We start from the raw sequence: 27,756 nt of genomic DNA, 5'->3' as shown, positions 1-27,756 counted from the left end.
ATGTTGGTGTAGAATGAATCTAGATCAACTGTAAATAAAAAGGCTTGTGTGTAAACCGGTGTGTTATTCAGTGTTTGGATGAGGTGGTAGGTATCTTTGATAGCTGGGGTGTTTCCGGGAGATGGGCTTGAGGTGGTACTCTATAAACTCAGCTGCTGCAGAGGACTCGCTCCCACAGTGGGAGATGATTGGTCGCCCCGGCGGCACTAAGAAAGGGACCGTCCAGGACTCGGGTGCCTTGTGGGTCTTTGGCAGAGGATAAAACAGGCGTTCGCGTGTCTGGACCGTCTAAGTATATTTTCTTTCTACGTGTGATGTATTGCGTTGATGGAGGTCAGTAAATATATTGCGAGTTTGATGTTGTGTGGCCAATTGGAGTGAATCCTGTATGGGTCTGTAATGTAATGGATTCCCTAACTGTGTGTGTGCTTCTAAGAGGTATTGTTGTGTATCTAAGATGACTATTTTGGAGCCTTTGTCTGCAGGTTTAACTATGGTAGGTTTGACTATGTGTTTGTAATTAGGCAGGTGTCCAGTGCCGTATATTCTTGTTCAGTAGTGTTGGGTGTTTCTAAAGTGTTGTTGAGTGGTTATGTATGGCTGTGTGTTTATTGGTACGGAGGAGTGTGGTGAGGTTCTCCGACAAGACGCCCGGCGGTGGTTCCCAGCTGGATGGCCCCTGAAACGGTGGAATGGGCCCACCGGGACGGCCATGGAAGGGTTCTATTCATTTTAAGTGACCGGTTGTAATAGTGGACGGGGGGTGGGGATGAAACTAAGGCCCCTCTGCAGCAGCTGAGTCTCCGTTCCTGACAGATGGAAGACGGTGGATAGGTTTAGAATGTTAGATTCCTGGGGACGGGGGGGTCCCTGTTGGGACGTAGTCCCCGCCCGAAGTTTAACTGAGTCAAGCGATGTTATAGTATGTGTGATGTGGTGTCTACTGTCCAATGTATGTGGTCGTGAATTGTGTGGAATTCAGAGTGGTGTATTTCAAAAGGTGAGTTGTATTATGCAGTGATGAATGCATTAAGTCGTGTTAATAGGGTCTGATGTGGTGCAGCTAAATGATGTGAGAAATGAATGATGGGGACATAGATTGTGGCCTGCGGGTTTGTCCGTCGACAACTCCAACAGGTTGTCCCTATGGTTGATGCCCAGAGCGACCACCACAATCTTGGTGTGTGAATTGGGAGGATTTTCATTTAAGATCTGTGTGATGTGTTGGTATTTGGCACCGGGATAACTGTCAATGTGGACGTCTGTGTGTGTGTGGGGAGGCATCCGACTCATGTTTGAGTCACCGATGATCACTACGGGCTTGATGGATCAAAGAGTCCAATCCCTAACTTTATGCCCTGTAGGATCGTGCCTGGTCATTTTGAATTTGTCCGTGTGTGTGAGTGTGCCCGTGTGTGTGTGCGTGTCCGTGTGTATGTGTGTGTGTGTGTTTCCGTGTGTGTGTGTGTGTGCGTGCGTGTGTGTGTGTGTGTGTGTGTGTGTGTGTGTGTGTGTGTGTGTGTGTGTGTGTGTGTGTCCGTGTCTCCACTAGAGTGGGAACGGGGCTCATATCTAGATCCCTGGTGCAACATAGTGACCAACAAGAATAGAAAGCCAGGCAAGAGCAAAATAAAAAGGGATAAAAACAATCTGATGAATCAAAGCAGAAGAGAATAGTGGATCTGGTGATAAAAACAGGTTAAACCAGGGGGGTTAGAAGTGGGCTGCCCCCCAGCAATCGGGGGTGGTGAGTGGAGGGTCCTCAGTATGGATTGCAGTGTCTGCTGTCCAATGTATGGACAGCAGACACTCCTCCGCCTCAAACCCCAGGAAACTATTTCCTTGTTCTCTTCCCTCCTCAACCCTCCCTCCCCTCCTCCTCCTTCCTGCCTCACTGCTGATGACTTTGTTACCTACTTTACCCAGAAAGTAAAGGACATTAGCTCCTCTTTTATCACTGCCACCATCCTCCCTCCCCCGACCCCCACCTCTGTCTTTACCCAATTCATCCCTCTCACCTCAGATGAGGTCAACAGAATTATAACATCTAACCATGCCACCACCTGCCCCCTTGACACTATCCCTTCCTCCCTCCTCCAGGCTGTGTCAAACGACATCCTGCCATTTCTAACCGCACTTATTAACTCCTCCCTCACTTCTGGCATTGTACCAACGTCTTTCAAGACTGCCAGAATAAAGCCTCTCCTCAAAAAACCAACGCTTGATACCACTGACATCCAGAAATACAGAACGGTATCTCTTCTTTCATTCCTCTCTAAAACATTGGAATGTGCCGTCGCTAACCAACTGTCCTCCTATCTCTCATCTAGCAACCTGCTTGACCCTCACCAGTCAGGCTTCAAAAAAGCACACTCCACTGAGACGGCTCTCCTCGCGGTGACTGAGTCCCTCCGGGCGGCCAGAGCCTCGTCCCTCTCATCGGTTCTCATTCTCCTTGACTTGTCTGCAGCATTTGACACTGTGAACCACCAGATCCTCCTCGCCACTCTCGCCGAGCATGGCATAGCTGAATATGCCCTTTCCTGGTTCACGTCCTACCTGATGAATCACACTTATCAGGTAACATGGAATGGCTCCTTGTCCAAACCTTGCACGCTTGATACAGGTGTCCTTCAAGGCTCGGTGCTGGGGCCTCTTCTGTTCTCCCTCTACACCAGATCTCTGGGCTCTGTAATTACATCCCACAGCTTTTCCTATCACTGCTATGCTGACGACACTCAGCTATTTCTCTCCTTTTCCTCATCTGACAAAGCCCTGATTGCAACACGCATATCTGAATGTCTGGCAGAAGTCAACACCTGGACAACTGCCCATCACCTGAGGCTTAACCTCAACAAGACTGAGCTCCTCCTAATACCAGGGAAAGAATGCCCACACATGGACTTACTGGTCACTGTTGAGAACATCACTGTATCTCCTTCTCCAACTGCCAAAAACCTTGGTGTAGTGTTGGACAATCAGTTGTGCTGCACCGCAAACATCACTGCGGTGGCCCGATCCTGCAGATTTGCACTTTACAACATCCGCAGGATCCGGCCCATCCTCACAAGGGAAGCAGCTCAGCTTCTAGTCCAATCACTGGTCATCTCCCGCCTCGACTACTGCAACTCGCTCCTGGCTGGACTCCCTGCCTCTGCGATTAAACCCTTGCAGTGCATCCAGAATGCGGCAGCGCGCCTCGTGTTCAACCTACCAAAGTTCTCACATGTAACCCCCCTCTTCCGAGACCTCCACTGGCTCCCTGTAATAGCTCGCATCAGATTCAAGATGATGGTACTGGCATACAAGGCAGTCGATGGAACTGCCCCTGCCTACCTCCAAGCATTAGTAAAGCCACACACCCCAGCTCGATCCCTCTGCTCAACTACTTCAGCTGGACGTCTGGTACCGCCATCGCTAAGAGCAAGCAAAGGTCGATCAGCAAAGTCACAACTTTTCTCTGTTTTGGGACCTCAGTGGTGGAATGAGCTCCCTACCGATGTCAGGACCGCAGAGCCGCTCACCAGCTTCCGCAAAAGACTCAAAACTCACCTGTTCAGAGTTCATCTCGACTCTGCATAGAAACCATTGCACAGCCACCATTGAATGTTGTATCATCTACAGTAGCTGCTATCGCTGCTTTACACAGGGAATGGATTAGCCTAGCGATTGTAATACTTGCACTTGGTTCTATGAATGTCTTTACTGTACCGACAGCGATATATTGTTTCACTTCTTATGACAAATGTACTTATTGTAACAAATGCACTTATTGTAAGTCGCTTTGGATAAAAGCGTCTGCTAAATGCCCTAAATGTAAATGTAAATATATTTATAAATATTTATAATTAGCCTAGTCTAGATAGTCCTTCTGGCAAGAAAATAAACAGTTTAAAAACATACCCTGTTTACCACCTCAAGTAAATTAACCTATCCTATCCGCAGTCAGATCTGTGTGTGTGTGTGTGTGTGTGTGTGTGTGTGTGTGTGTGTGTGTGTGTGTGTGTATGTGTGTAAGGTCTGTCTCACTTGTATTCATTTTACTCTGAAATAACTTGAATGGAACTTTAGATGTTTGGGGATAAGCAGCACAGCAGTCAGGTAGCTATTTAAACCTATCATATACCGCATATTTTGTTTATTTAGGTAAAGCAATACGAAACAAATTGCACAATGAAGCATACAAATAAATTTGGAGCGAGCTATGTGCACGCATTTTATTTTTCCTTCTGGGCTAAGCCCCAGATGTTTATGAAACCTAGAAATCCCCACCCAAATCTACCCCCTTGAATAGAGGCAATAAAAATACAGAACGATATGCGAGACAGAGAGACGGAAGAAAAGGATTAGAGTGGAGAAGGAGAAGAGAGAAGGAGTAGTATTTAGTGACCAGAACTGTATGGAGTGTGTCTGTCTGTCTGTCTGTCTGTGCGTGCGTGCGTGCGTGCGTGTGTGTGTATCTATATAGTTTTTATCTATATTAAGTTCATCTTTTGTGTGTGGCTATTTAGTGTGTTTATCTTTATGGTGTGTATCTATATGGTGTGTATTCATGGTGTGTGTGTATCTGTATGGTGTCTACCTATTGTCTGTGTGTGTATATATATGGTTTGTATCTATCGTGTGTGTGTGCATATGGTTTGTATCTATATGTTGTGCGTATAGATATTGTGTGTGAATCTATATGTGTGTGCCTGTATGGTGTGTGTGTGTGTGTGTGTGTGTATGTGTGTGTGTGTGTGTGTAGTGTACCACATGAAGTCGGACGGTTGGTTGAAGGTGTGTAAGGAGGACGTCTCAGAGCTGATCCACAGATACAGGAAGGACATGTTCTGACCTCTGACATCCCACCTGGAGCCCCATGTGACATGTGTGGTGGTTGGCAATGACTCCAGTTTAACCAGTGAATGAGTCTCTCTGGTCTCTTTGATGAAGGCTTCCTTCTCACTACTCAAAGGGCTGTTCAGGATGCTGCCAAGTTACGGTTGCTATGGAGACGGTATCTCGCAGAGCTTGCAGAGAGCAGATGTTCTCGTGTGGAAACATCGCCCTCTGCTGTCCACATCCGCTCACTACACACACAGGGACGCAAGATCACACATGACTTCCATTTCACCAACTTGACATCAAACAGTAGTAACACACACACACACACAGACACACACACACACACACACACACACACACACACACACACTCACGCACACTCATGCACACAGTAAGGTGAATTGAATGAAGACTTTCTTTGTTTTGAAGTATGAATCTAAATCAGTCAAATCAGACTCATCCCTTTAATTAAAATGAGGGTGGTCGTTTAAGATCAAACACCGAGCTGAAATAGACTCTCACTGTTACCAAGGTGACCAGAGGGCGCCGAACCTGCGTTGAGTTTTACTAATTAGCCCACCTGCCGCAGCTCGCACGGCAAGTGGTTTTCTTAATTTGTTAATTGGTTGCATCTGGTGCGTTTCACTTCAGAGGGAACCTGACAGTACGTTGGTGTCCTCTACTGTTTGGCAGTGTAGCGTCTCCCAAACGCGGTATGTTGTTGTGTTCCCAGAAACCAGAACGTGTGTGTAATGTTCTGTTGAGCTCTGTTGTGACTTATTTGTCATCTCTTCCTGATTCACAGGTTAAACACTTTTTGAAGTAAAGAGGAGCATCTCATCTGGACCTGATGTGAGTAGAAATGTGTAGCAAAGCACAACTGCGTTGTTGTATGTTGAATATAAATCACTTATAATGTGTGAAGGAAATCGGGGATTGTGGTGGTTTAACTCTCATTTCAAATTTAAATAATGATTCTACCTGAAAGTAACATTTTAGAGACTATACATTCAAACTTGTTAAAGTAAGAGGAAAATCACTCTTGGCTAATGACAGTCAAATAATTTGTATAACTTATATTAAAAAGATGGATTATTTAATTATCTTAATCATTATTTAAATGTTGGATTATCCCAAAAGCCCTGACTTTATACTGTCATTAATTTATCTGATTTAATGGAGATGGTAGATGTTGAACTGTGGGACAGTGGCCAAGTTTGGGGACAATAATGAGTAAACTGTTCGTTCCTTCAAAGGTCGATCATGGATATTTAACTGCAGTTCTGTAAGTATCCAAGCTTAACCATGAAGATGAACTGCGACATGTAAGTCATTAGTTTCTCATTACTCTTGGGCATATTGATGTATTTTAGCTTCCTGGTGAGTTAACCCGTTAGCTGAAGGTTGATCTGAGTATTAGGGATGTTTTATGGGTTCATGGGTTACTTAGGCGTTTGGTTTATGTTGGTTTTAATGGTTTGTTAAAAAGGTTACAGGTTCTAAGTTATTGTTGTAAGCTGGAGTAATGGGTTGGGTTCTGATGTCTTCAGTCTTCTTTCCAGCTACTCTCCTGAGCTCTGCATCTTCATCACATGAGTGTTGCTTTACTGATGAGGGTGGGGTCTGAGTGAGCAGAGGTGCATACTGGGATACAGAGCTGTCTGAAGTCTACAGGTCTGTAGACACGCCCCCTCAGGGGAGACCGAGTGTTTGAGAAACTGTCGTGGTGTCAGTTACATGAACTAGAATGTTCTTTAAGATGGAGACAGGGATTCAGAAGGAGAAACACCAGGGGGAGATGAGGGGGCTCCTCATCTCAACGACTAAAACACAACTTCAGTCTGACACAGAGAACCATGGAACACATTCAACAGTCCCCTCCAGGCATCGTGACTCCTCAGGAACAGTTTCATTTCCAAGAAGTTCTTATTCGGGGTCATTCCAAGATGGATCCTGCTCCTCAAGAGCCACCCCCCTCCACTGGGTGGTCTTCTGAACAGATGACCTCCTTCCTGTCCTCAGGCTGACTGAAGTTGCACTGTTTGCATCTGTGAAGGCCCCTCATTCAGGAAACCACTGGACTACAAAGACATGACTTCAGAGACGTTGAATCAACCTGGGACACATTTTGGAGGCACCAAGCATAATCCATCACCAATGTGGGACGCCACTGAAGAATGTTGTACATAATTTACGTCTCTGGAGACAATGATTGTTCTGTTCTGGGTGTACTGGCAGGAGAGCTGGGGTGGATGATGGAATGTTATTCGGCATGAGGTTTTTACCCTGCATGAGTGTTTGGCCTTTTATGGCTCAGTGTGTGGGTTTGACATGAGATGGATGATATTTGAGCATCGCTAGGGTGTGTGTGTGTGTGTGTGTGTGTCCCCCACTCACACCTGGCATGCGGTTCTATGTGTGTGTCCTGGGTTCTACTCGTGTGTCTCCATGCGGTTCTATGTGTGTGTCCTGGGTTCTACTCGTGTGTCTCCATGCGGTTCTATGTGTGTGTCCTGGGTTCTACTCGTGTGTCTCCATGCGGTTCTATGTGTGTCTCCATGCGGTTCTATGTGTGTGTCCTGGGTTCTACTCGTGTGTCTCCATGCGGTTCTATGTGTGTGTCCTGGGTTCTACTCGTGTGTCTCCATGCGGTTCTATGTGTGTGTCCTGGGTTCTACTTGTGTGTCTCCTGCTTGCTTTGACAGTGATAATGTTCATACGGGGGTCTATGTGGTTGGCTTGGGATATTGGAATGGTCAACTAAATCATACCTGATGGACGGCCACACGTTTGCTTGAGGCCTCCATTAGACATGAAGAGCCCGGAGCGACGCTCCGGAGCGATATCCAACACACTGGGCAGGAAGGAGAGGATCCTCAAGTGTAAAAGGATGTGAGCGGCGTGTTCAGATCAGTGACTTCAAACTAGGACTACACCAATCAGGATCAATGGAGGATGGACACCTAAAGGCATTCCACAAGGAGAGTCTGAAGTTGGAAAGGGACCTCAATGGATATTCAAGATGACCTTCAGACCTGTAGTGAGGCGGCTCTTCCTACCTGGCTGGATTGATGGAGAGCCCTGTGGATCTTGTCTGGCTCTCAGTTGCACGTCTTCTCAGGCTGAACTGTATTTGTTTCGTACAGGACTAGCTGAACGATGGGTTCCCTTAAATCAGTCAATCTGGGAACTCCAAGTAGAGCACTCTTCAAGCTGAAGTTGTACTCTTCAGCTGAGGATATAAGGAAACCTTCACTGGGGCTTCCCGGTGTATAGAAGAGAACGTTTCAAAGTGTTCCATGGTACTCTGATGAAGACTGTTGTGTTCCACTGGCTGAGAGGAAGAACCCTCATATCTTTCTCTTGGCCTTTCTTCTCTGAGAATCCTGGCGCCATCTTGAAGGATATTCCAGCTCATGTAACTGATGTCACGACAGATTCTCAAACACTTGGTTTCTCCTGAGGGGGCGTGTCTATAGAACTGAAGACTTCAGACAGCACTGTATCCCAGCATGCATCTCTGCTCACTCAGACCACACCCTCATGAGTAGGATGCAACACTCTAGCGATGGAGATGTAGAGTTTTATAAGTAACAAGGTAGCAGACAAAGAAGATTAGAACACAATGGCATGTCAATCTGTAAATCTTTAAACTGTTAAGATGGTTGGATAGTTCAGGAATTGGGCTTCATTTTATTATGGGCAGTCCTTTCGCTCAAATGCCCACTTCTCACTGGACCTGTACATGTGTTCGCTGGCTGGCATGATTTGCTGTTGGTGATGAGGCGGTCAGGGTGACGTTGCAGGGCTATGGTCGGCTCTCTGAGCTCAACGTTTAGATTTACTCTGTATGGTTTGTACCCTGAATAATCTAGATAATTGTTCTGTTAATTGTAAAATGTAGACACAGTTTTGTATTGAATGATTCCTTTTGTTTTTAGGCAAGGATTTGAGGTTTAAAGTTGTTGTGGGTAATACATGGTAGCGCTTCGTATGGTTTTGAGTGATATAACTTGTACACACTGGGTGCATAATAATGTAAAAGTACACTGAATAGTAGTAATGACCAACAGCAACAAACAGATCACATCAAGGTAAGTCTGTTGGCTGTATTTTAATGAAGACCATCGCTGGACTTCAGGATCATCCTCCGTTCAGCTCAAGGTGAGGCGCTGGTTCTGTTTTTTCTTTGGTTGGTTCCGGCCGGAATGTTCGGATTCCAGTCGGGCTGTTTTAGCTTCCCGCCGTGGAAGGTTCTGAGTGCGGTCACTTGATTTACTCTCAATGGTTAGCATAGAACGTTGTAGTCTTGACAACCATAAGAAGCCACCTGGCAGTTAGTTGGACGTGAATCCCCTGAGGGTATCTGGCGGAATGTTCTGGATTGTATTTGCTTAACCTCGAGCCGTTGCCAATGGAAACTATTTTTCCGTCGGTTTCCATTAGGAATTGTTACCCCTTATCTTAAACAACTTAAGTTTGATATTAAATACATACTGACACGTACATCGTACAATATGTTAATTTCCGACGTTGCGCCGTACTTTTAACCACGTTGACGGGACTCTCGCTGCGTACAAAACAGCGCTCTACTTGCGGGCCCATTTCTCACCATCAGTGAAGGCTGAAAATCATTTCAAGGTGGAAGACAATTTGGCATTTCTTCAACGGAACCCAGCACCTGAATATGGCGAGTATATTTGATTTAATATCGATACCGCTTAGTGTTTGTTACTTCAGCTTTTGTACGTTCTAAATATCTGGTGTCATTAATTGCCACAGAAGTTAAACCCTACCCAATGGAATGACGTTAAACAATGACGTTGGTACTGAGTTACCAACCGGATAATATCAAAGCTAAAATAATGGCCGTCGTTCCCACATGTTACAGTAGAAGAAACTCTAGAACTGTACAAGGTCAAAAAGGTAATGTGTAGTTTGTCCCAAGGTGTCTGCCTCCTCACCCAGAGCCAGACCTCCACCTCCTGTCAGAAGTCCTCCAGAACAGGTCAGTGCTCTGGGGTGTGAGTTGAGTCTTCTCAGGTCAGTCTCAATGCATGGGCTGAACCACTTCTTTAAACTTGTGGACTGCTCTGTCTTCATTCCCAAAATGGGATGCTCATGTCCAGTCTAGCCTTGAGGTATAAAATAATAGTTAAATTAATTGTGTAACTCTGTTTCGGATGAGTCAAATACGTTTATTGTTGGGCAAATGCTGATATGAACCTGCTGCTGTAGCTGAAAGGCGAGGCTGAGAGGCTGGGGACCGGAGGCTTGTGGTGCCAGGATGGACCGGAGACTGAGGCTGGAGACCAGGGGCCTGCAGCACCGGACCAGAGGGTAACCATCACCAAGCTCATCTGAAACACTAAAATCCTTGGTAGTTTAGGTCTGGTTTTGATCATCTTATGACTTTAAATCTGTGCCAAGCTGTGATTTGAGTTAATTCATACCGGGGTTATGTAGGAGTCATATGAGCCATTATTGTTACTAGTGCTGCTACAACCATAGTGGATGAATTGCTGAACGCGTCAATCTGCAGACATTTACATTTACGGCATTTAGCAGACGCTTTTATCCAAATTGACTTACAATAAGTACATTTGTCATAAGTGAAACAATATATTGCTGTCGGTACAGTAAAGACGTTCATAGAACCAAGTGCAAGTATTACAATCGCTAGGCTATCCCATTCCCTGTGTAAAGAAGCGATAGCAGCTACTGTAGATGCTACACAATTAAGTACCTTGTACAAGTGCCAGGACGTGTTGCCAGATGTCTAATTTTAGTGTTTAAATATGTTTAAATTCATCTTCCATTTATAAGTGAAGCTCAGATGCAGGAGGTGGGGTTTGTTGAGTCCCCAGGTGATTGACTGCTGAGACCAACTGGGTTTGTAACCAGACCAGGAATCCATGGCTGACCGAGCTGATGGAGGAGCCGTGCTGAAGGCCCTCCCTGGTGGAGGAGCTGATGGAGGCCATGATGGAGGCTGGTGGAGGAGCTGATGTCTGTCGTGGGGTAGATAGAGCCTGACTCTGAAGTGATCATCACACTCACTGCCACTTCTCGTAGAATACTGCTACCACAAACTACCGGTGTTGGTTAATATACCAGACAACTACATCTGTTTTACCACACATTGAAGCAAGACTTCTGCTGTTTGTTCCAGACCAGGACTCTGTCTGAGGAGAGCTGGTGGAGGAGCTGAGACGCTGGAGGACGACTAGGAATCAACCAACAAGGATTCCTCGTAAGTTTGTATTTACTTAACATGATTGACTTAAAGGGCAAAATACTGCTGTTTCTTTGACATGCGTTAACAAACTACCGCTGCGTTTTCTTACTAGAACGTGTTTCTGGAGCTGAGGCAAGCTGGTAGGGGAGGCGTGAATCTGGAGGACCATCACTCCACCAACAAGGATCCTCGTCAGTTTGCATAAAGTAAACAGAGACATGTTGTAACGCAGGATTAGTTTGTCCAGTACAAGTTAAGGCATACTACTGTGGTTGGTTACCAGACAAACTACAGCTGCTACATTAGAGCCCAACTACTCCTGTGTTTGTGACCTTACATTAGAGCCCAATTACTACTGTTTGTTACCTTACAGTAGAGACAAATTACGTTTGTAACCAGACCAGGAATCTGGAGGACTGATGGAGAAGCCATACATCTGGAAGGCAAATCCTGAGGACGACCAGGACTCTGCCATCAAGGATTTCTCGTAAGTTTACATTATCTGGACCTAGTGGACTGGGTAAGGGGTTGGGGGGATCAACTCTCAGACCAATGGTGACGGGTTCAAGTCCTAAGAATACAGTGATGCGTCCTTGAGCAAGGCGCCCTAATGAGCAAGGCGCCTGCTCCTTAATGACATCTCTTGGTTCAGATAATGTTGCATCTTTTGAATATTGAACCTAATCCATTTCCTTGTTTGGCCCGCGTAGACACACCTGAGCTGAACCCCACCTGATCCTGACATCCTGCTGGTCCCGTCTCCTCAGTTCATCTGAGCCTCGTCCTCCAGAAGACCTGCTGAGCTCAGCGGTCTGAGGCTGATGGATCAATGACCTCCAGTGGGAGTGATCTTATTGACCCCACATGTACCCGTGCATTTCCACACGCCTTTCCCTCACGTCTGTCACTAACCTCACTACTCTACTCCTTCCCCTTCTTCTTCCTTCTCCGTGGTTCGAACCTTTACTCTGAAGGAGTGTCTTCTTGAACCTTTACACTGAAGGAGCGTCTTCCTGCCCTCAGAGGGTTCAGCGTTAGGGTTGAGAGTCAGGGTTTAGAGTCAGGGACAGAGCTGGTCAGGGAGGACTGGTTTGACACAAACCTCTTCACTTGCTTTCTGAATGGTGGGGACATTTTGAAATGATTAATTTAGGAAAATGTTTTCCTCTGCTTTCCTTTACAAAAGCATGTATTAAACTTCTGTCAAGTGTTTTTGTTTATACTGTATATTAAAAATCCTACATTGACTTCTGCATGTCTGGTGCGGTTCATTAATTGTCCTTTAACTTGGTTAATGTCAAGCTAAACTTCTGCAATACATTTAATATACATGATTGTTATTCAGCAATGTTCACATAATCCTTTTTGTAAAAATATAAAACATCCATATTTCTATTAAATTCAAGCCTATTCATGTATTTAACAATGTACATACTGCCCCCGCAGGCCATTCTCTGCTACTACAACACATTCAACCCGGTCTCACATCAATGTACAGTGTTGAGGAGTAACGGAATACATGTACCGGCGTTATGTATTCAGAATACAAATTATAGCTAACTGTATTCTGTTACAGTTACAATTTAAATAGTTGCTATGTAGAATACAGTTAGATTGTTGAAATCAATGGATTACATGACGATACTTCTGTTTCAGCAGTTTATTCGTGCTTTCACACCAACAGCATTTAGTGCGCACTAAATGAGTTTGGTCCCTTGGTTCGGTGCGTTGGTGTGAATGCAACCACCTCACTTCGATGTGAACCAAATCAGCCGGCCGATACCTCCCTGAACAGCTGGTCTCGGTTCGCCTCCAAACGAACCCTGGTATGGTTCGCTTGAGATGTGAAAGCGAACGCACCTCGGTCCGATCCAGTTCTACAAAGTATATGCCTCTTTGGACGTAACAGGTAACTCCGAGACTAGCAGCAAATTGTCGGACCGTCTGGGAATTTGGACGGACACCCACATAAAACGTATGCTGGAAAAAACACATAAAAATGCGGATGCATTTAACACGTTCAGCACCAGGATGAGGGAGAAGGAGTTCGACCGGTCCACTACACCGCCCCAGACCTTTTTGTCCAATGATTGAACGATCTTTTCTCTCTCTCTCTCTATTTTAAGGCGATTTTATAGGCAACCCCTATGCACTTAGTTCAGTGAAAAAAATGTTAGATGTAATAGCAAATATCTTTCGCATGAACATACCCTTATACTGTCTCCAGCAACCGGATTGGTCAAAACGTATAAAGTGAAAGGAATAAAAGCCCAATTCACCAGATCTGAGGGCAGCTGCCGTCAGATTTTGGATCATGAATGTATTGGGTGAATGAGTTCAGAGCTAAATATGAGCCCCCTGGAACTTGTTGCGTTTCCTGGAGCTCAGGGGACGGCAGGACGCGTGTTTACCTGGTCGATTAGGCCCTGAACCCAGAACCTAAACCCAGACATCCTAAAAGGAGACCCTCAACCCAGAACCCAGGGGCGTATATAGGATATAGGGTTGTTGTGGGGTACCAGGTTAAATGGTTTGATCCGGATATGTAGGGTAATAGTGGGGGTCACAGGTTAAAGAATGTTAAACATCATCATTACCAGCACCAAATCACCCGACCACATCACCCCCATTCTCGTCCAACTACACTGGCTCAGTGTCCAACACCGGATTGAGTGGTTGGGTGCTAGGGCTCTGAGCACCGTGGGTGCTAGGGCTCTCAGCACCGTGGTTGCTAGGGCTCTCAGCACCGTGGGTGCTAGGGCTCTGAGCACCGTGGGTGCTAGGGCTCTCAGCACCGTGGGTGCTAGGGCTCTAAGCTGAACTGAAAGAGACACCCTGACAACATTCATACTCTCTTCAAAACACATGTGTTCCCACTGGCCTGCTCGCTGTATTGACCCCCTACCGTGGGTTCCCCTCGTATCCCCGTTGTGCTGCTGTTCTTACCCCCTCCTACCTGGGTCTCCTCACTGTTCTTACCCCCTCCTACCTGGGTCTCCTCACTGTTCCTACCCCCTCCTACCTGGGTCTCCTCACTGTTCTTACCCCCTCCTACCTGGGTCTCCTCACTGTTCTTACCCCCTCCTACCTGGGTCTCCTCAATGTTCTTACCCCCTCCTACCTGGGTCTCCTCACTGTTCTTACCCCCTCCTTCCTGGGTCTCCTCACTGCTGTTCTTACCCCCTCCTACCTGGGTCTCCTCATTACTCACATGTAATTATTATTGTTATTAATAATATTAAACATAAGCTGCAGATCAACAGCAGAATAACTCAGTGGAAGAGATGCAACAGTATCTTGTCCTGTCAGCATTTCATTTTACACCATTTTACTATCATTGTTATTATCATTAGTCCGATCATATTGCTGTGGAAAAACCGAAAGGTCCTGAGCATTTTGAATCTGTAACATGCAGTCATTGTCACAACCAGCTTTTCTGACCAAGGTATGAAGCCACTAAATGTCATGAAATTGATAATTCTACAGGAAATATTGACATGTTCCCACTGATGCCACCATCTACCAACTGATGTCTACTGTTTTTTTCTCATTTAGGACCTGCTGCTTTCAAGTGCCAACATAAAATCAAGTCTCATTTGAAGGAGAAGTTCAGGTGTGGGTTTGAGGGAATCGCTAAAGCAGGTCAATCAACACCTCTGAATGAGTTCAACACAGAGATCTTCATCACAGAGAGAGGCAGTGGAGAGGTCAACAAGGAACATGAGGTCAGACTGATTGAAACCGCTTCCAGGAAACCAGTCAAGGAGGAAACACCAATCAAATGTGTAAACCCTTACCTGGAAAAGATAAACCAATCAGGACAATAATGACAACTGGAGTGGCCGGTATTGGTAAAACCATCTTAACACACAAGTTCATTCTGGACTGGGCTGAAGAAAAAGCCAACCAGGACATACACTTCACATTTCTCCTCACTTTCAGAGAGCTGAATTTACTGAAAGGGAAAGAGTTTAGCTTGGTGGAACTTCTTCATCACCTCTTTATTGAGACCAAAGAAGCAGGAATCTGCAGATACGACGGGTTCCAAGTTGTCTTCATCTTGGATGGACTGGATGAGTGTCGACTTCCTCTGGACTTCCAGAACAACAAGATATGGAATGATGTCACAAAGTCCACCTCGGTGGACATGCTGCTGACAAACCTCATCAGGGGCCACCTGCTTCCCTCTGCTCGCATCTGGATAACCACACGCCCTGCCGCAGCCAATCAGATCCCTTCTCATTGTGTTGACATGGTGACAGAGGTCAGAGGGTTCACCGACCAACAGAAGGAGGAGTACTTCAGGAAGAGATTCAAAGATGAGACGCTGGCCAGGACAATCATCTCCCACGTCAAGAAATCACGAAGCCTCCACATCATGTGTCACATCCCAGGATTCTGTTGGATCACTGCTACAGTCCTGGAGGACTTCTTCAAAACATCCCTGATAGGAGAAGAGACGCCCAAGACCGTGACTCAGATGTACAGCCACTTCCTGAGGGTTCAGTCCATACAGGGGGACAGGAAGTATCGTTCGTTTGCTGAAACAGATGCACTCTGGACTTCACAGAGCAGGGAGATCATTGTTTCTCTGGTAAAACTGGCTTTTAACCAGCTGGAGAAAGGCAACCTGATTTTCTACGAGGCAGATATGGCAGAGTGTGACATCGATATCAGAGCAGCCTCAGTGTGCTCAGGAGTGTTCACCCAGATCTTTAAAGAGGAGTGTGGGCTGTACCAGGAGAAGGTGTTCTGCTTTGTCCATCTGAGCATCCAGGAGTTTCTGGCTGCCTTTTATGTCTTTCTGTCCTTCATCGATACTGGTGTCAATCTGCTCTCAGAAGAACCACCAACCTCCAGGGAAAATGAACTCCTCCTCTACCAGAGTGCTGTGGACAAGGCCTTACAGAGTGAGAACGGACACCTGGACTTGTTCCTCCGCTTCCTCCTGGGCCTCTCTCTGGAGACCAATCAGAATGTCCTACGAGGTCTGCTGGGAAAGACAGGAAGTAGATCACTGACCAACAAGGGAACAGTGTCTTACATCAAGGATAAGTTAGGTGGTAATCTCTCTCCAGAGAGAAGCATCAATCTGTTCCACTGTCTGAATGAGCTGAACGACCATTCTCTAGTGGAGGATATCCAACGGTCCCTGACATCAGGAAGTCTCTTCAAAACACATGTCTCTCCTGCTCAGTGGTCAGCTCTGGTCTTCATCTTACTGACATCAGAAGAGGAGCTGGACGTGTTTGACCTAAAGAAATACTCAGCTTCAGAGGAGGCTCTTCTGAGGCTGCTGCCAGTGATCAAAGCCTCCAAAAGATCTCTGTAGGTTCACTCATAATAATGTATGACAATACACAACACAATATACTTGATAGTAGAATGTATTATATAGAAGTTATAACTAACAAAACATATATGTAGGTTCATGTATAACTTGTATTACAATAAACCCACTAACCCACTTTTCTAATAAAGACGAAGACAATAACTTAATTATGTTAAAAGTAAAAGTAACACAGATTATTAAATGAACATTTAAGGATCAAATGCAGTTCAATTGATAAAACATATTTTATTAAAGCTTTTAACACGTTGTAGCAACCAATAACGGCCAATAAAGTAATAACTGCCAATAACGTAATAATTTAGATGTAATGAAGCCAATAACATAATAAATTGCCAATAGTGTGATAAAGTTGTTGAACCAATAATGTAATAACTTGTTACATTATTGGCTGGTTATTACGTTATTTGCCTTGTATAAAAAAAAACCTTGAAAATGTAATAACTGAGCCAATAATGTAATATATGAGTCATCACTTTATTTTATTTTCAATTTCTGGAGAGAAACAGTCACACTTAGCCTTGTTATTGCATATTGCATCACACGCTTAAATATCTGACCTTACAGTTACCCCTCCAACCTCATACCCCCCTCCAGAGGATGCCTTAAAGGAGCAAAGAGTGAATTTGGATTTATATGTAACTCTAATATTCTGCTATAGTAGAGCTTCGAAAAGCTCACGACTCCGTCAAATTGTCTGCGTGGTCACGGAGTTGGATGCACAGAGTTCTATAACGGAACCCTAATAGTTGCATATGAATCCAAATTCAAACTGTCAAGTGTGACAGTTTCTCTCCAGAAATTTAAAATAAAATAAAGTGATGCCTCATTTATTAGGTTATTGGCTCAGTTATTACATTTTCAAAGTATTTTTTTAATACAAGCAGCCAATAACGTAATAAGTTATTACATTATTGGCAAAAAGTTATTACGTTATTGGCTCAACAATTTTATTACATTGTTGGCAAGTTATTACGTTACTGACTTTATTACATTTAAATTATTACGTTATTGACTTTATTACATTTAAACTATTAAGTTATTGGCTGTTATAACGTAACAGCCAATAACTGTTACGTTATAACAGCCAATACTTGCACTTGGTTCTATGAACATCTTTACTGTACCGACAGCGATATATTGTTTCACTTCTTATGACAAATGTACTTATTGTAACAAATGCAGTTATTGTAAGTCGCTTTGGATAAAAGCGTCTGCTAAATGCCCTAAATATAGATGTAAATAATGTTATTAATGAAGGACACACGTCCTTCATTAAGTTTAAAGTAAAAGATATAGGTCATTTTAATCACACTTCCTAACATATGGTGTTTATTGTGTGTGCAGGCTGAATATCTGCCATCTGTCAGAGAGATGCTGTGAAGCTCTGGCCTCAGTTCTCAGCTCCAACTCCTCTAGTCTGAGAGAGCTGGACCTGAGTACCAATGATCTGCAGGATTCAGGAGTGAAGCTGCTCTCTGCTGGACTGGGGAGTCCACACTGTACACTGGAAACTCTCAGGTCAGTTTTCAGCCTCTTCAAACTGGGTCTTGGGGTTGTTTAATATGTAAGGGATGGTCAACGACTAGTTGGGCCGTTATCGAAAAGAACATACAAAACGGTATGCATGTTATATGTTATGTAAGTCTGGTCCGCTGATGTGAGGGTTAGGGGTTGACCTGTTAACTACTAGTATGTTATGTTTGTTATATGTTATGTAACTCTGGCCAGCTGATGTGAGGGTTAGGGGTTGACCTGTTAACTACTAGTATGTTATGTTTGTTATATGTTATGTAACTCTGGTCAGCAGATGTGAGCTGAGGAGTTGTCATTAGCGTAGACATGGGGATGAGGCTTTGGCCGTGCTGTGATCTGAATATAATGTACAGCTCACCATAGAACATCCGTGGCCGTGGTAAAGTGAATCATATTGAACATTAAAGATGGACTTTATTAACTTCACATTAGTTTGGTGTAGTGCTGCTCATGTCCGATGCCTTTCTGTTGCTCTTTTGCCTGCTGACAAAACTCTCCCTGGTTCTACACAATGTTAGAACCTGTGAAGAAACGGTCTCAGCGTACCAAACACAGCGGACTTCTCCTGACTCTAACCAAACAATATCTCATTGAGTTGTAGCTATTGAGAAAGGAGCATTCGTTTAAGATCCTGTTTCACATCCAAGTGAAGGAAGTTCTGATGTCTGTGATGATCTCATCTCCCCACTTCCTCTTCCTGTTCTCCTTGTCCTCCAAATGGAATGAATACACTTTATAAATGTGGTTACTTTAGTATAAACTGCTCTCATTCAGAATAAATATAATAAAGTGTGTGTGTGTGTGTGTGTAGCTTGTCTTTCTGCCTGATCACACAGGAAGGCTGTGCTTCTCTGGCCTCAGCTCTGAGCTCCAACCCCTCCCATCTGAGAGAGCTGGACCTGAGCTACAATCACCCAGGAGACTCTGGAGCTGCGCTGCTCTCTGCTGGACTGGAGGATCCACGCTGGAGACTGGACACTCTCAGGTGTGGAGAGGACAGCTCACCACTCAGGGACAAAGTCTCCTACGAGGATTCAAGCCGCTGCTAGATGAAGTGGTTTGAAGAGGCAGCTGTCACTCATGTTGTGTAGAACGTGATGAGACGGCCGATTTTCAAGAAATTAAACTTTTTATGCTCCGACGCGTGACGCTTAGCTGCGATAGCCAATCAGAGTTGAGCTTGACCCGACGTCACTGGCAGAGAGACGGAGGACCCGAGCTAGCAGGTCATCGAACATGGCCCCAGGCAACCGAAAATACCGCTGGAACCGGCCGTCATCCAGGCAGAGTTCCTGGAGGAGGTGGTGAAAGTCACCCAGCTGTGAGCGCCTACGGAGGATGTCTTGCACCCAAACACGACGGCGTTTGGGTTTCCTACTCTCCTCGAACTCCCACAAAAAATACAACGCAGCGATGGTGCTGATCTCAGCCATGTTTGTGGAGCAAAAGAAAAGTAGCGGGGGAAAAATAAGTTTTGGATTGGCTCATCTAGCTTCGTAGGCGAGTTAGGCGCATTGAACCATTTTTGTTGACACACATTGATGAAGCGGCAGGTTAGGCCTAATCCTACGCGCGTAACGCGTTCAGTGTGGCCGTACCTTTAGTTCTTGTGCTCGCAAGGTGTTTTCCTGGTCGCTCTGAGGTTTATTCCCCTCACAACACAATATACATAATATTGGAATAAAACTTATAATCATATACAAAACATTGCTTTAGATTAACAGATAACATGTGTTACAATACAATACATAATATGCATTACACTGCAACAAAAAGTAATATTAATATACTAAACGACTTTTCAAACGCTGCAAAACAACTATCTTATTGTTATACATTTTACACCCAATTTGAATAACCACAATTTCTTCATTATGTAATAAGTTAAAGATGTAAGTTATTTTAATCACAGTTCCGAACCTGTCCTCTTTATTTTGTGTGAAGGCTGAAGGGCTGTGATCTGTCAGAGAGATGCTGTGAAGCTCTGGCCTCAGTTCTCAGCTCCAACTCCTCTAGTCTGAGAGAGCTGGACCTGAGTACCAATGATCTGCAGGATTCAGGAGTGAAGCTGCTCTCTGCTGGACTGGGGAGTCCACACTGTACACTGGAAACTCTCAGGTCCGTTTTCAGCCTCTTCAAACTAGGTCTTGGGGTTGTTTAATATGTAAGGGATGGTCAACGACTAGTTGGACCATTATCAAAAAAGAACACACAAAACGGTATGCATGTTATATGTTATGTAAGTCTGGTCCGCTGATGTGAGGGTTAGGGGTTGACCTGTTAACTACTAGTATGTTATGTTTGTTATATGTTATGTAGCTCTGGCCAGCTGATGTGAGGGTTAGGGGTTGACCTGTTAACTACTATTATGTTATGTAGCTCTGGCCAGCTGATGTGAGGGTTAGGGGTTGACCTGTTAACTACTAGTATGTTATGTTTGTTTTATGTTATGTAGCTCTGGTCAGCAGATGTGAGCTGAGGAGTTGTCATTAGCGTAGACATGGGGATGAGGCTTTAGCCGTGCTGTGATCTGAATATAATGTACACCTCACCATAGAACATCACTGGCCGTGGTAAAGTGAATCATATTGAACATTAAAGATGGACTTTATTAACTTCACATTAGTTTGGTGTAGTGCTGCTCATGTCCGATGCATTTCTGTTGCTCTTTTGCCTGCTGACAAAACTCCCTGGTTCTACACAATGTTAGAACCTGTGAAGAAACGGTCTCAGCGTACCAAACACAGTGGACTTCTCCTGACTCCAAACAATCAGACCTGATCTCTGTTGACCAAACAATATCTCATTGAGTTGTAGCTATTGAGAAAGGAACATTTGTTTAAGATCCTGTTTCACATCCAAGTGAAGGAAGTTCTGATGTCGGTGATGATGTCATCTCCCCACTTCCTCTTCCTGTTCTCCTTGTCCTCCAGATGGAATGAATACACTTTATAAATGTGGTTACTTTAGTATGAACTGCTCTCAACCAGAATAAATATAATTAAGTGTGTGTGTGTGTGTGTGTGTGTGTGTGTGTGTGTGTGTGTAGCTTGTCTGGCTGCCTGGTCACACAGGAAGGCTGTGCTTCTCTGGCCTCAGCTCTGAGCTCCAACCCCTCCCATCTGAGAGAGCTGGACCTGAGCTACAATCACCCAGGAGACTCTGGAGCTGCGCTGCTCTCTGCTGGACTGGAGGATCCACGCTGGAGACTGGACACTCTCAGGTATGGAGAGGACAGCTCACCACTCAGGGACAAAGTCTCCTACGAGGATTCAAGCCGCTGCTAGATGAAGTGGTTTGAAGAGGCAGCTGTCACTCACGTTGTGTACAACGTTATGAGACGGCCGATGATGAAGGTGAATGTTTCAACATGCTGCTCTCACTTTGTTTCCCCCCCAGTGTGGAGCACGGTGGAGTGTGGAGGCTGAAACCAGCTCTAAAGAAGTGTAAGTGTCTGTTTGATTCATCACATCACACACTCACTACTGAGATGGAAAGTCCATCCACACAGCAGGAAGTGAGATCAGATCCTACTGGGAATGAGGATGATGGCTGACATCATGTATCTTCCATATATTAATACTGTCCAATCATCATGACGATAACATCTGGGCTCGGGGGAGGGGGGGGGGAGATGGGGCTGAGGGTCCACACACACACACACACACACACACACACACACACAAAGGGTGCTGAGGGGAGGGTCTGGGCTCGGGGGCGGGGGGGGGGGTGAAGGCGGAGTCTGAAGCAATAGCGTTACTATAACATCACATGACCCCCCCCCCTCACATGTCATGTTCAGGAGAACAGTACCAGTGATGATGATGAGGATGAAGAAGGGTTCAGCAGCTCATCATGTCTGGTTCTCCCTCAGATGCCTGTGAACTCACCCTGGACCCCAACACGGCCCACAGACGACTCTCTCTGTCTGAGGACAACAGGAAGGTGACGCTGGTTAGAGCGGACCAGTCGTATCCGGATCACCCAGAGAGATTTGACTACTGGCCCCAGGTGTTGGGTAGAGAGGCTCTGACTGGCCGCTGTTACTGGGAGGTAGAGAGGAAAGGAGGTGTTTGGATAGGAGTGACATACAGAGGAATCACAAGGAGAGGAGGGGGTGATGACAGAAGGCTTGGACGGTACAACAAGTCCTGGGGTCTTTATTGTGATGATGATGGTTACTCTGCCCGGTACAACGGTACAGTAACAGCCCTCCCTCTCCCCCCCGCTGGCTCCACCAGAGTAGGAGTGTATCTGGACCGGCCTGCTGGCTCTCTGTCCTTCTACAGAGTGTCCCCAGGTGGAGGAGGGTCCTCAGACACACTGACACACCTCCACACCTTCTGGTCCTCCTTCACCCAGGAGGACCTCCTCCCTGGGGTTAGGGTATGGGGGTGGGTGACCCCAGGGGGAGGGAGGGTGGGGGGCTCAGCGACTCTGTGTCGGTTGTAAAAGCGACTCTGTGATCCCTCAGCGGGGGGGGGGGGGGGGGGGGGGGGGGGGGGGGGGGTCCACACACATACAAACACACACATACTAAACACACAGACATAAACAAACAGACACGTACACAAAAACACACAAACACATACACAAAAACACACACACACACACTGAGAGGACTGATGACTCAGTGTCTCTGTGGCAGTTATAGTCTCTCTCTCTCTCTCTCTCTCGTTCTCTCTCCCTCTCTCTCTCCCTCTCTCTCTCTCTTCTAGACAGTATATATGATAAACCATGAAAAGACTTTCAAGATCTCCCATAGTTAGATAAGCACATTTATCATTTGAAATGTATATAAAACAACTTAGTGATTGTAAATTTTTATATAGTTTCAGACTTCACCAGTTTTCGTCTTAAGGGCTCTGATATCATCATTTTTGTCATAATCCTGATTTGCAACCTAATTTGCTGCTTCTATTGCAGCAAATATATTGCTGCTTCTATTGTTTTAGCCCTTGTGTTTTTTGTGTACATGTAAGGGACTATTTTTCTGTAAAGGGACATTAGCACCCCCTATCGCCTATTGACAGTACTTCAGGTAGGACGTTCCTCCCTCAGCCTCCATTGACTCCCATTAATTCCCCCTAAAGTCACATAATCCTGATTCACGACCTGATTTAAAGCAGATTTTATATTTTATTAATAATAACCAAGAGATCTATGGGATAATGTTGCATGTTGTAAATGGCTTAAGACTGAATCTTGATTTTTTGTGTTCTAATGTGAACCAAGCGTCCGCAGAACATGCTCAGTTATTAAAGATATGTGCACACCTGTTGATGATTTGTAAAGTCTGCTGCTTCTATTGTTTTAGTCCTCCTGTTTATCGTGTACATGTAAGGGACTATTTTTCTGTTGTATTTGTTAATGAAGCATAATTGCAACAAACAACTCAGTGGATCCAACTGAATTTTCTCGTTTGTTCAGCCGATGATTTCGTGTTTTATTAGTAAATAATGCTTCAATAAGCGCCTTAAGAATAATAAAATGTTAATCAGAAATTATAAATTATTATATTATTATATAATTTAATTTATATTTTATTATTATCGGACCTCCTCCCTGGGTTTTTGTTGGGGGGGGGGGTGCCTCAGAGTCTCTGTCTGTTATAGAAAGAAACCAAAGACAGACGGCTGGACACACTGTCTGTCTGTCTCTCTCTCTCTCTCTGTCTCTCTCTCTCTCTCTCTCTTCTGTCTCTCTCTCTCTCTCTCTCTCTCTCTCTCTCTGTCTCTCTCTCTCTTCTCTCTCTCTCTCTCTCTCTCTCTGTCTCTCTCTCTCTCTCTCTCTCTCTCTCTCTCTCTCTCTCTCTCTCTCTCTCTGTCTCTCTCTCTCTCTCTGTCTCTCTCTCTCTCTCTGTCTCTCTCTCTCTCTCTGTCTCTCTCTCTCTCTCTCTCTCTCTCTCTGTCTCTGTCTCTCTCTCTCTCTCTCTGTCTCCCTCCCCCCCACCTCCCTCTCCCCCCCTCTCACAAATACTATTTCGATACACTATCACTATTACTACACTATTACTATTTATTTTATTTATTTAGATCCATAAAATCTTCTGGAGGCGCACACAGCTTTTGGCCATGATAATATATATTATATGATATAGATATCTTTGTATAATATGATATAATTGAGACATAGAGCTCCAGGACTGCCGCCGGAGCACCTGGAGTGTTCTAGAATATTTACAGAACACGGCCAAAGGCTGTGTGCGCCTCACCATTGCGATACAGCCACTGTAAACAGAGCTCATGGTACCGTGGCCCCAAGCTGCTCAGGGCCACACCCCCACCCTCCTCCTGGACCCGCCTCTAAAAACGTCACGGTTGTGGAGAGCTCATTGTGGGACTGGCTCGTGGTGGCTGTAATTCTGCAACAAGGCTGAATTTCTTGAACGTCTTCAAATACTGTATTAAGGGCCCACTAACACCTATATAAAAGCATCCATAAAGTAGCATGCCATGGGACCTTTAATGTCTTCTCATTCCTGCGCTTCTGAACTTTGCTGCGACATTTACATTTTACATAAAGGCATTTAGCAGACACCTACAATAAGTCAAAGAAGAAAGAAACAACAATATATCTCTGTCGGTACAGTAAGGATGTTAGAACCAAGTGCCAAGCACTAAGAATCGCTAGGTTAACCCATTCCCTGAATACAACAGAGATAGTGAGAGACTCTCTCCCCCTCCATCCCCCCTCTCCTCCCTCCCTCCCTCCCCCCATCTCTCTCTCCTTCTCTCCCCCCTCCCTCTCTCCCCCCCTCCCTCGTACCAGCGCCGGCGTCTCCGTGATGAGCGGCCAACCGCTCGGCGAATCCCTGGCCAACCCCCTGTATTCCTCCAGCTGGACCCCGATTACCTCAGTGGCGGCAGCGACCACTCCCTCCCCCCTCCCTCCTCCCAACCCTCGCCCCTCTGGGCCTCCCTCCCCCCTCTCGCGGCGGGTGTGTTGCGTCTCGTGTCGTGACTATCCCGACGGCTGCGTCTGTGTCGGTCTCGTTGCCCGCGCGCCCCCGGGACGAGTCGCCGTGGGTTACACCGCCGCGGCTGCTGGCTCTGTTTGTGTTCGTCTGCCAGAGAGTGAGACGGCTCTGTGGTCCAGATGTGGTGCTGGGGGGGGGGGATGCGGGTCTGCAGGTCGGGGTTAGCGAGGGGGCGGGGGGCGGGGGGCGGTTCTCCTCTCGGGGGATTTGCGCCGAGCCTTGGGGGCTTTGAGTCGTGTGCTGCACGGCACCAGCTCTGGTGTGTGTGACCGGCGCGCTCGGGGTCACGTGTGTGCTCCGTGTGTCGCTCAGGGTCACGTGTGTGCCCTGTGTGTCGCTCAGGGTCACGTGTGTGCTCCGTGTGTCGCTCGGGGTCACGTGTGTGCTCCGTGTGTCGCTCAGGGTCACGTGTGTGCTCCGTGTGTCGCTCAGGGTCACGTGTGTGCCCTGTGTGTCGCTCAGGGTCACGTGTGTGCTCCGTGTGTCGCTCAGGGTCACGTGTGTCGCTCAGGGTCACGTGTGTGCTCTGTGTGTCTCTCAGGGTCACGTGTGTGCCCTGTGTGTCTCTCAGGGTCACGTGTGTGCTCCGTGTGTCGCTCAGGGTCACGTGTGTGCTCCGTGTGTTGCTCAGGGTCACGTGTGTGCTCCGTGTGTCTCTCAGGGTCACGTGTGTGCTCCGTGTGTCGCTCAGGGTCACGTGTGTGCTCCGTGTGTCGCTCAGGGTCACGTGTGTGCCCTGTGTGTCGCTCAGGGTCACGTGTGTGCTCTGTGTGTCGCTCAGGGTCACTTGTGTGCTCTGTGTGTGCGTTAACTGTGTTACCAGACCCCGTCCCCACCGCCGCCGCCTGGGGGCTGTGTGTTCTGCGGGGGTCGGGGGTCGGGGGTCGCGTGGATGGCGGTGTGCGCGTGTCTGAGGTCACGTGGGTTGTGCGTCTGCTCTCGGTCACGCTCTGCGTGCTGGGTTTGTAGTCCGTAGTGCTTGTGATGTGTGTCAGGGTCGGTGTTGTTGTAGTTCTTGTTGTAGGGGTTATGTGGAGGACCTCCTTCTTCTCCTCCTGCATTGCCTCGCCCTCTCCGGAACCCTCCATGTTCCCCTCCAATATCGCGGTCTTTCCGATAAACGACTCTTTATCGGAAAGACCGGATAGACTCTTCTCCGACGTTTGCGTCTGTCGGACCGTGTTCGCCGCCGTGATGCCGCTCTGACCGGTTTTATCGCGGACCTTGGCCAGGATGTCCGCCCATTTCCGCAGGTCGATCTTGTTGCTCTCCATGTTGACCCTCCGGCGCACGTCCGCCGCGGGCTTTCTGGCTTCGACGCGAGGCTGGACGGGTTCCCGCGGCACCGCCAGCCTCCTCCATGTCGTCCTGAACGGATGTGCCGCCCTCCTCCCCGGGATAGGACCCCTGCGTCTACTGACATCCGGTTTGATCGACTTCCTGCCTTGATCGTCCCCGGATCCGTCCACGGACTCCTCGGTCCACACCTTAATCCTCATGCGGAGTCCGGACGCCGACTGCGGCGACTTTGCCGACTTCCTCTGCGTCGTTCTCCTCATCCCGGCCTGGGTGTCTGGTCACGTTGACCTCCATGGCGAGCGTGTCCACACCGTGTCGGTTACAGCGACACATTTTGTAATAGCCGCTGTCCGACAGCAGACCCTGCGGTACTCGCAGAGAGCCGTTGGAGAACACGAACGCACTGGAGGTGTTCACCGCGTGGCTGACGATGTGGCGCCCAGGGAGGATCCAGTGGATCTCCGCATCCGGGGCGGCGGTGGACTCGCACGGAAGGGCGGTGGGCTCGGAGGGACGTTTGTGAGCATGTTTGTACATTGAAGAACAGATTCATAGATCGGTATCGACACTGATACTACTTATATAATACTGGTAGACTGCCACACACTTATTGTATGTTGTACGCACTTATTGTATGTTGTGCGTCCTGGATCTTAATGTAGGCACTTATTGAGTGTTTGTACTCTTCCTCACTGTATTCGGAGAGCGTGTGTGTGTGTGTGTGTGTGTGTGTGTCTGTGTGTTTGTGTGTCGTCCTGCACCAAGACAGGGTGTGTAATTACACAGAAGGTTTTGTGTGTTTGTTTTGTGCGATGCATAATTCCCACAGTGGAGAATAGAGCATCGCTAACTAGCGGCTAGCTCTCCAAAACAACAGCAACACTGCAATTACAGATGAAAGATACGTTTGTGAGTGTGTGTGTGTGTGTGTGTGTACATTACAAATTAACACATTTCGGGGGGTTAGAGGTGGATAGTGAAAGAGATAGAGAAAGGGAGACGGACAGATACATAAACACATAAAACTTGTTTATTCTCTCAATCCCTTTCCTCAGCAGACGATCTTCCCGACCAAAAAAAGCGAAAGACCTTCAAAACCTGCACAGCGGGAAATTACCCTAAAAAATAAAACCAATTAAAACACAAAAAAAATAACAATGTTATCAATGGCGTCATCAATGGCCAAAAGATTCCCTTTCACCTGCTCAGGTGGTTCCTGGTTTGGCAGTGAATCAGATGCGGCGTGATTAGGAGTCAGCATGCCCTAACCCAGAGACCCCGGGGGCAACGAGGCTTCAGTCAAAACAGATTGAATCTAATTAAGGAACTATTTGTATAGTGTGGAGGTTTTTCTTTATTAATTTTTTTATTTGATCAATTACTTTACCGAAAGCTTGTCTTTGCGATGTTTACAACACTTTGTGTAGGGGAGGATGGAAGCGGCCGTTTAGCACCCCCTACATACAACGCCAGTTTGGCACCCCCTAGTGGTCGGATACCAGAACAGCGAGTTTCACCAAAGGAGTC

General features: G+C 46.4%; 1 protein-coding gene across 1 annotated transcript; it reads left to right on the top strand.

Moving 5' to 3' along the window:
- Positions 1 to 184: 184 nt before the first annotated feature.
- Positions 185 to 25,899, top strand: LOC307083214 (NLR family CARD domain-containing protein 3-like; the record flags this gene model as incomplete). Its single annotated transcript, XM_079747048.1, is given in 10 exon segments — positions 185 to 233; positions 14,621 to 14,848; positions 14,851 to 16,393; positions 17,763 to 17,936; positions 18,763 to 18,936; positions 19,896 to 20,069; positions 21,001 to 21,174; positions 21,351 to 21,397; positions 21,826 to 22,020; positions 25,754 to 25,899. Coding segments are annotated over 10 exon segments (2,904 nt in total).
- Between the last annotated feature and the right edge of the window lie 1,857 nt (positions 25,900 to 27,756).

Source organism: Pollachius pollachius (assembly GCF_949987615.1).
Source record: "Pollachius pollachius genome assembly, chromosome: 11".
NCBI classification, from domain to species: Eukaryota; Metazoa; Chordata; class Actinopteri; order Gadiformes; family Gadidae; genus Pollachius; species Pollachius pollachius.
This window is presented reverse-complemented; position numbering and strand designations above follow the sequence as displayed.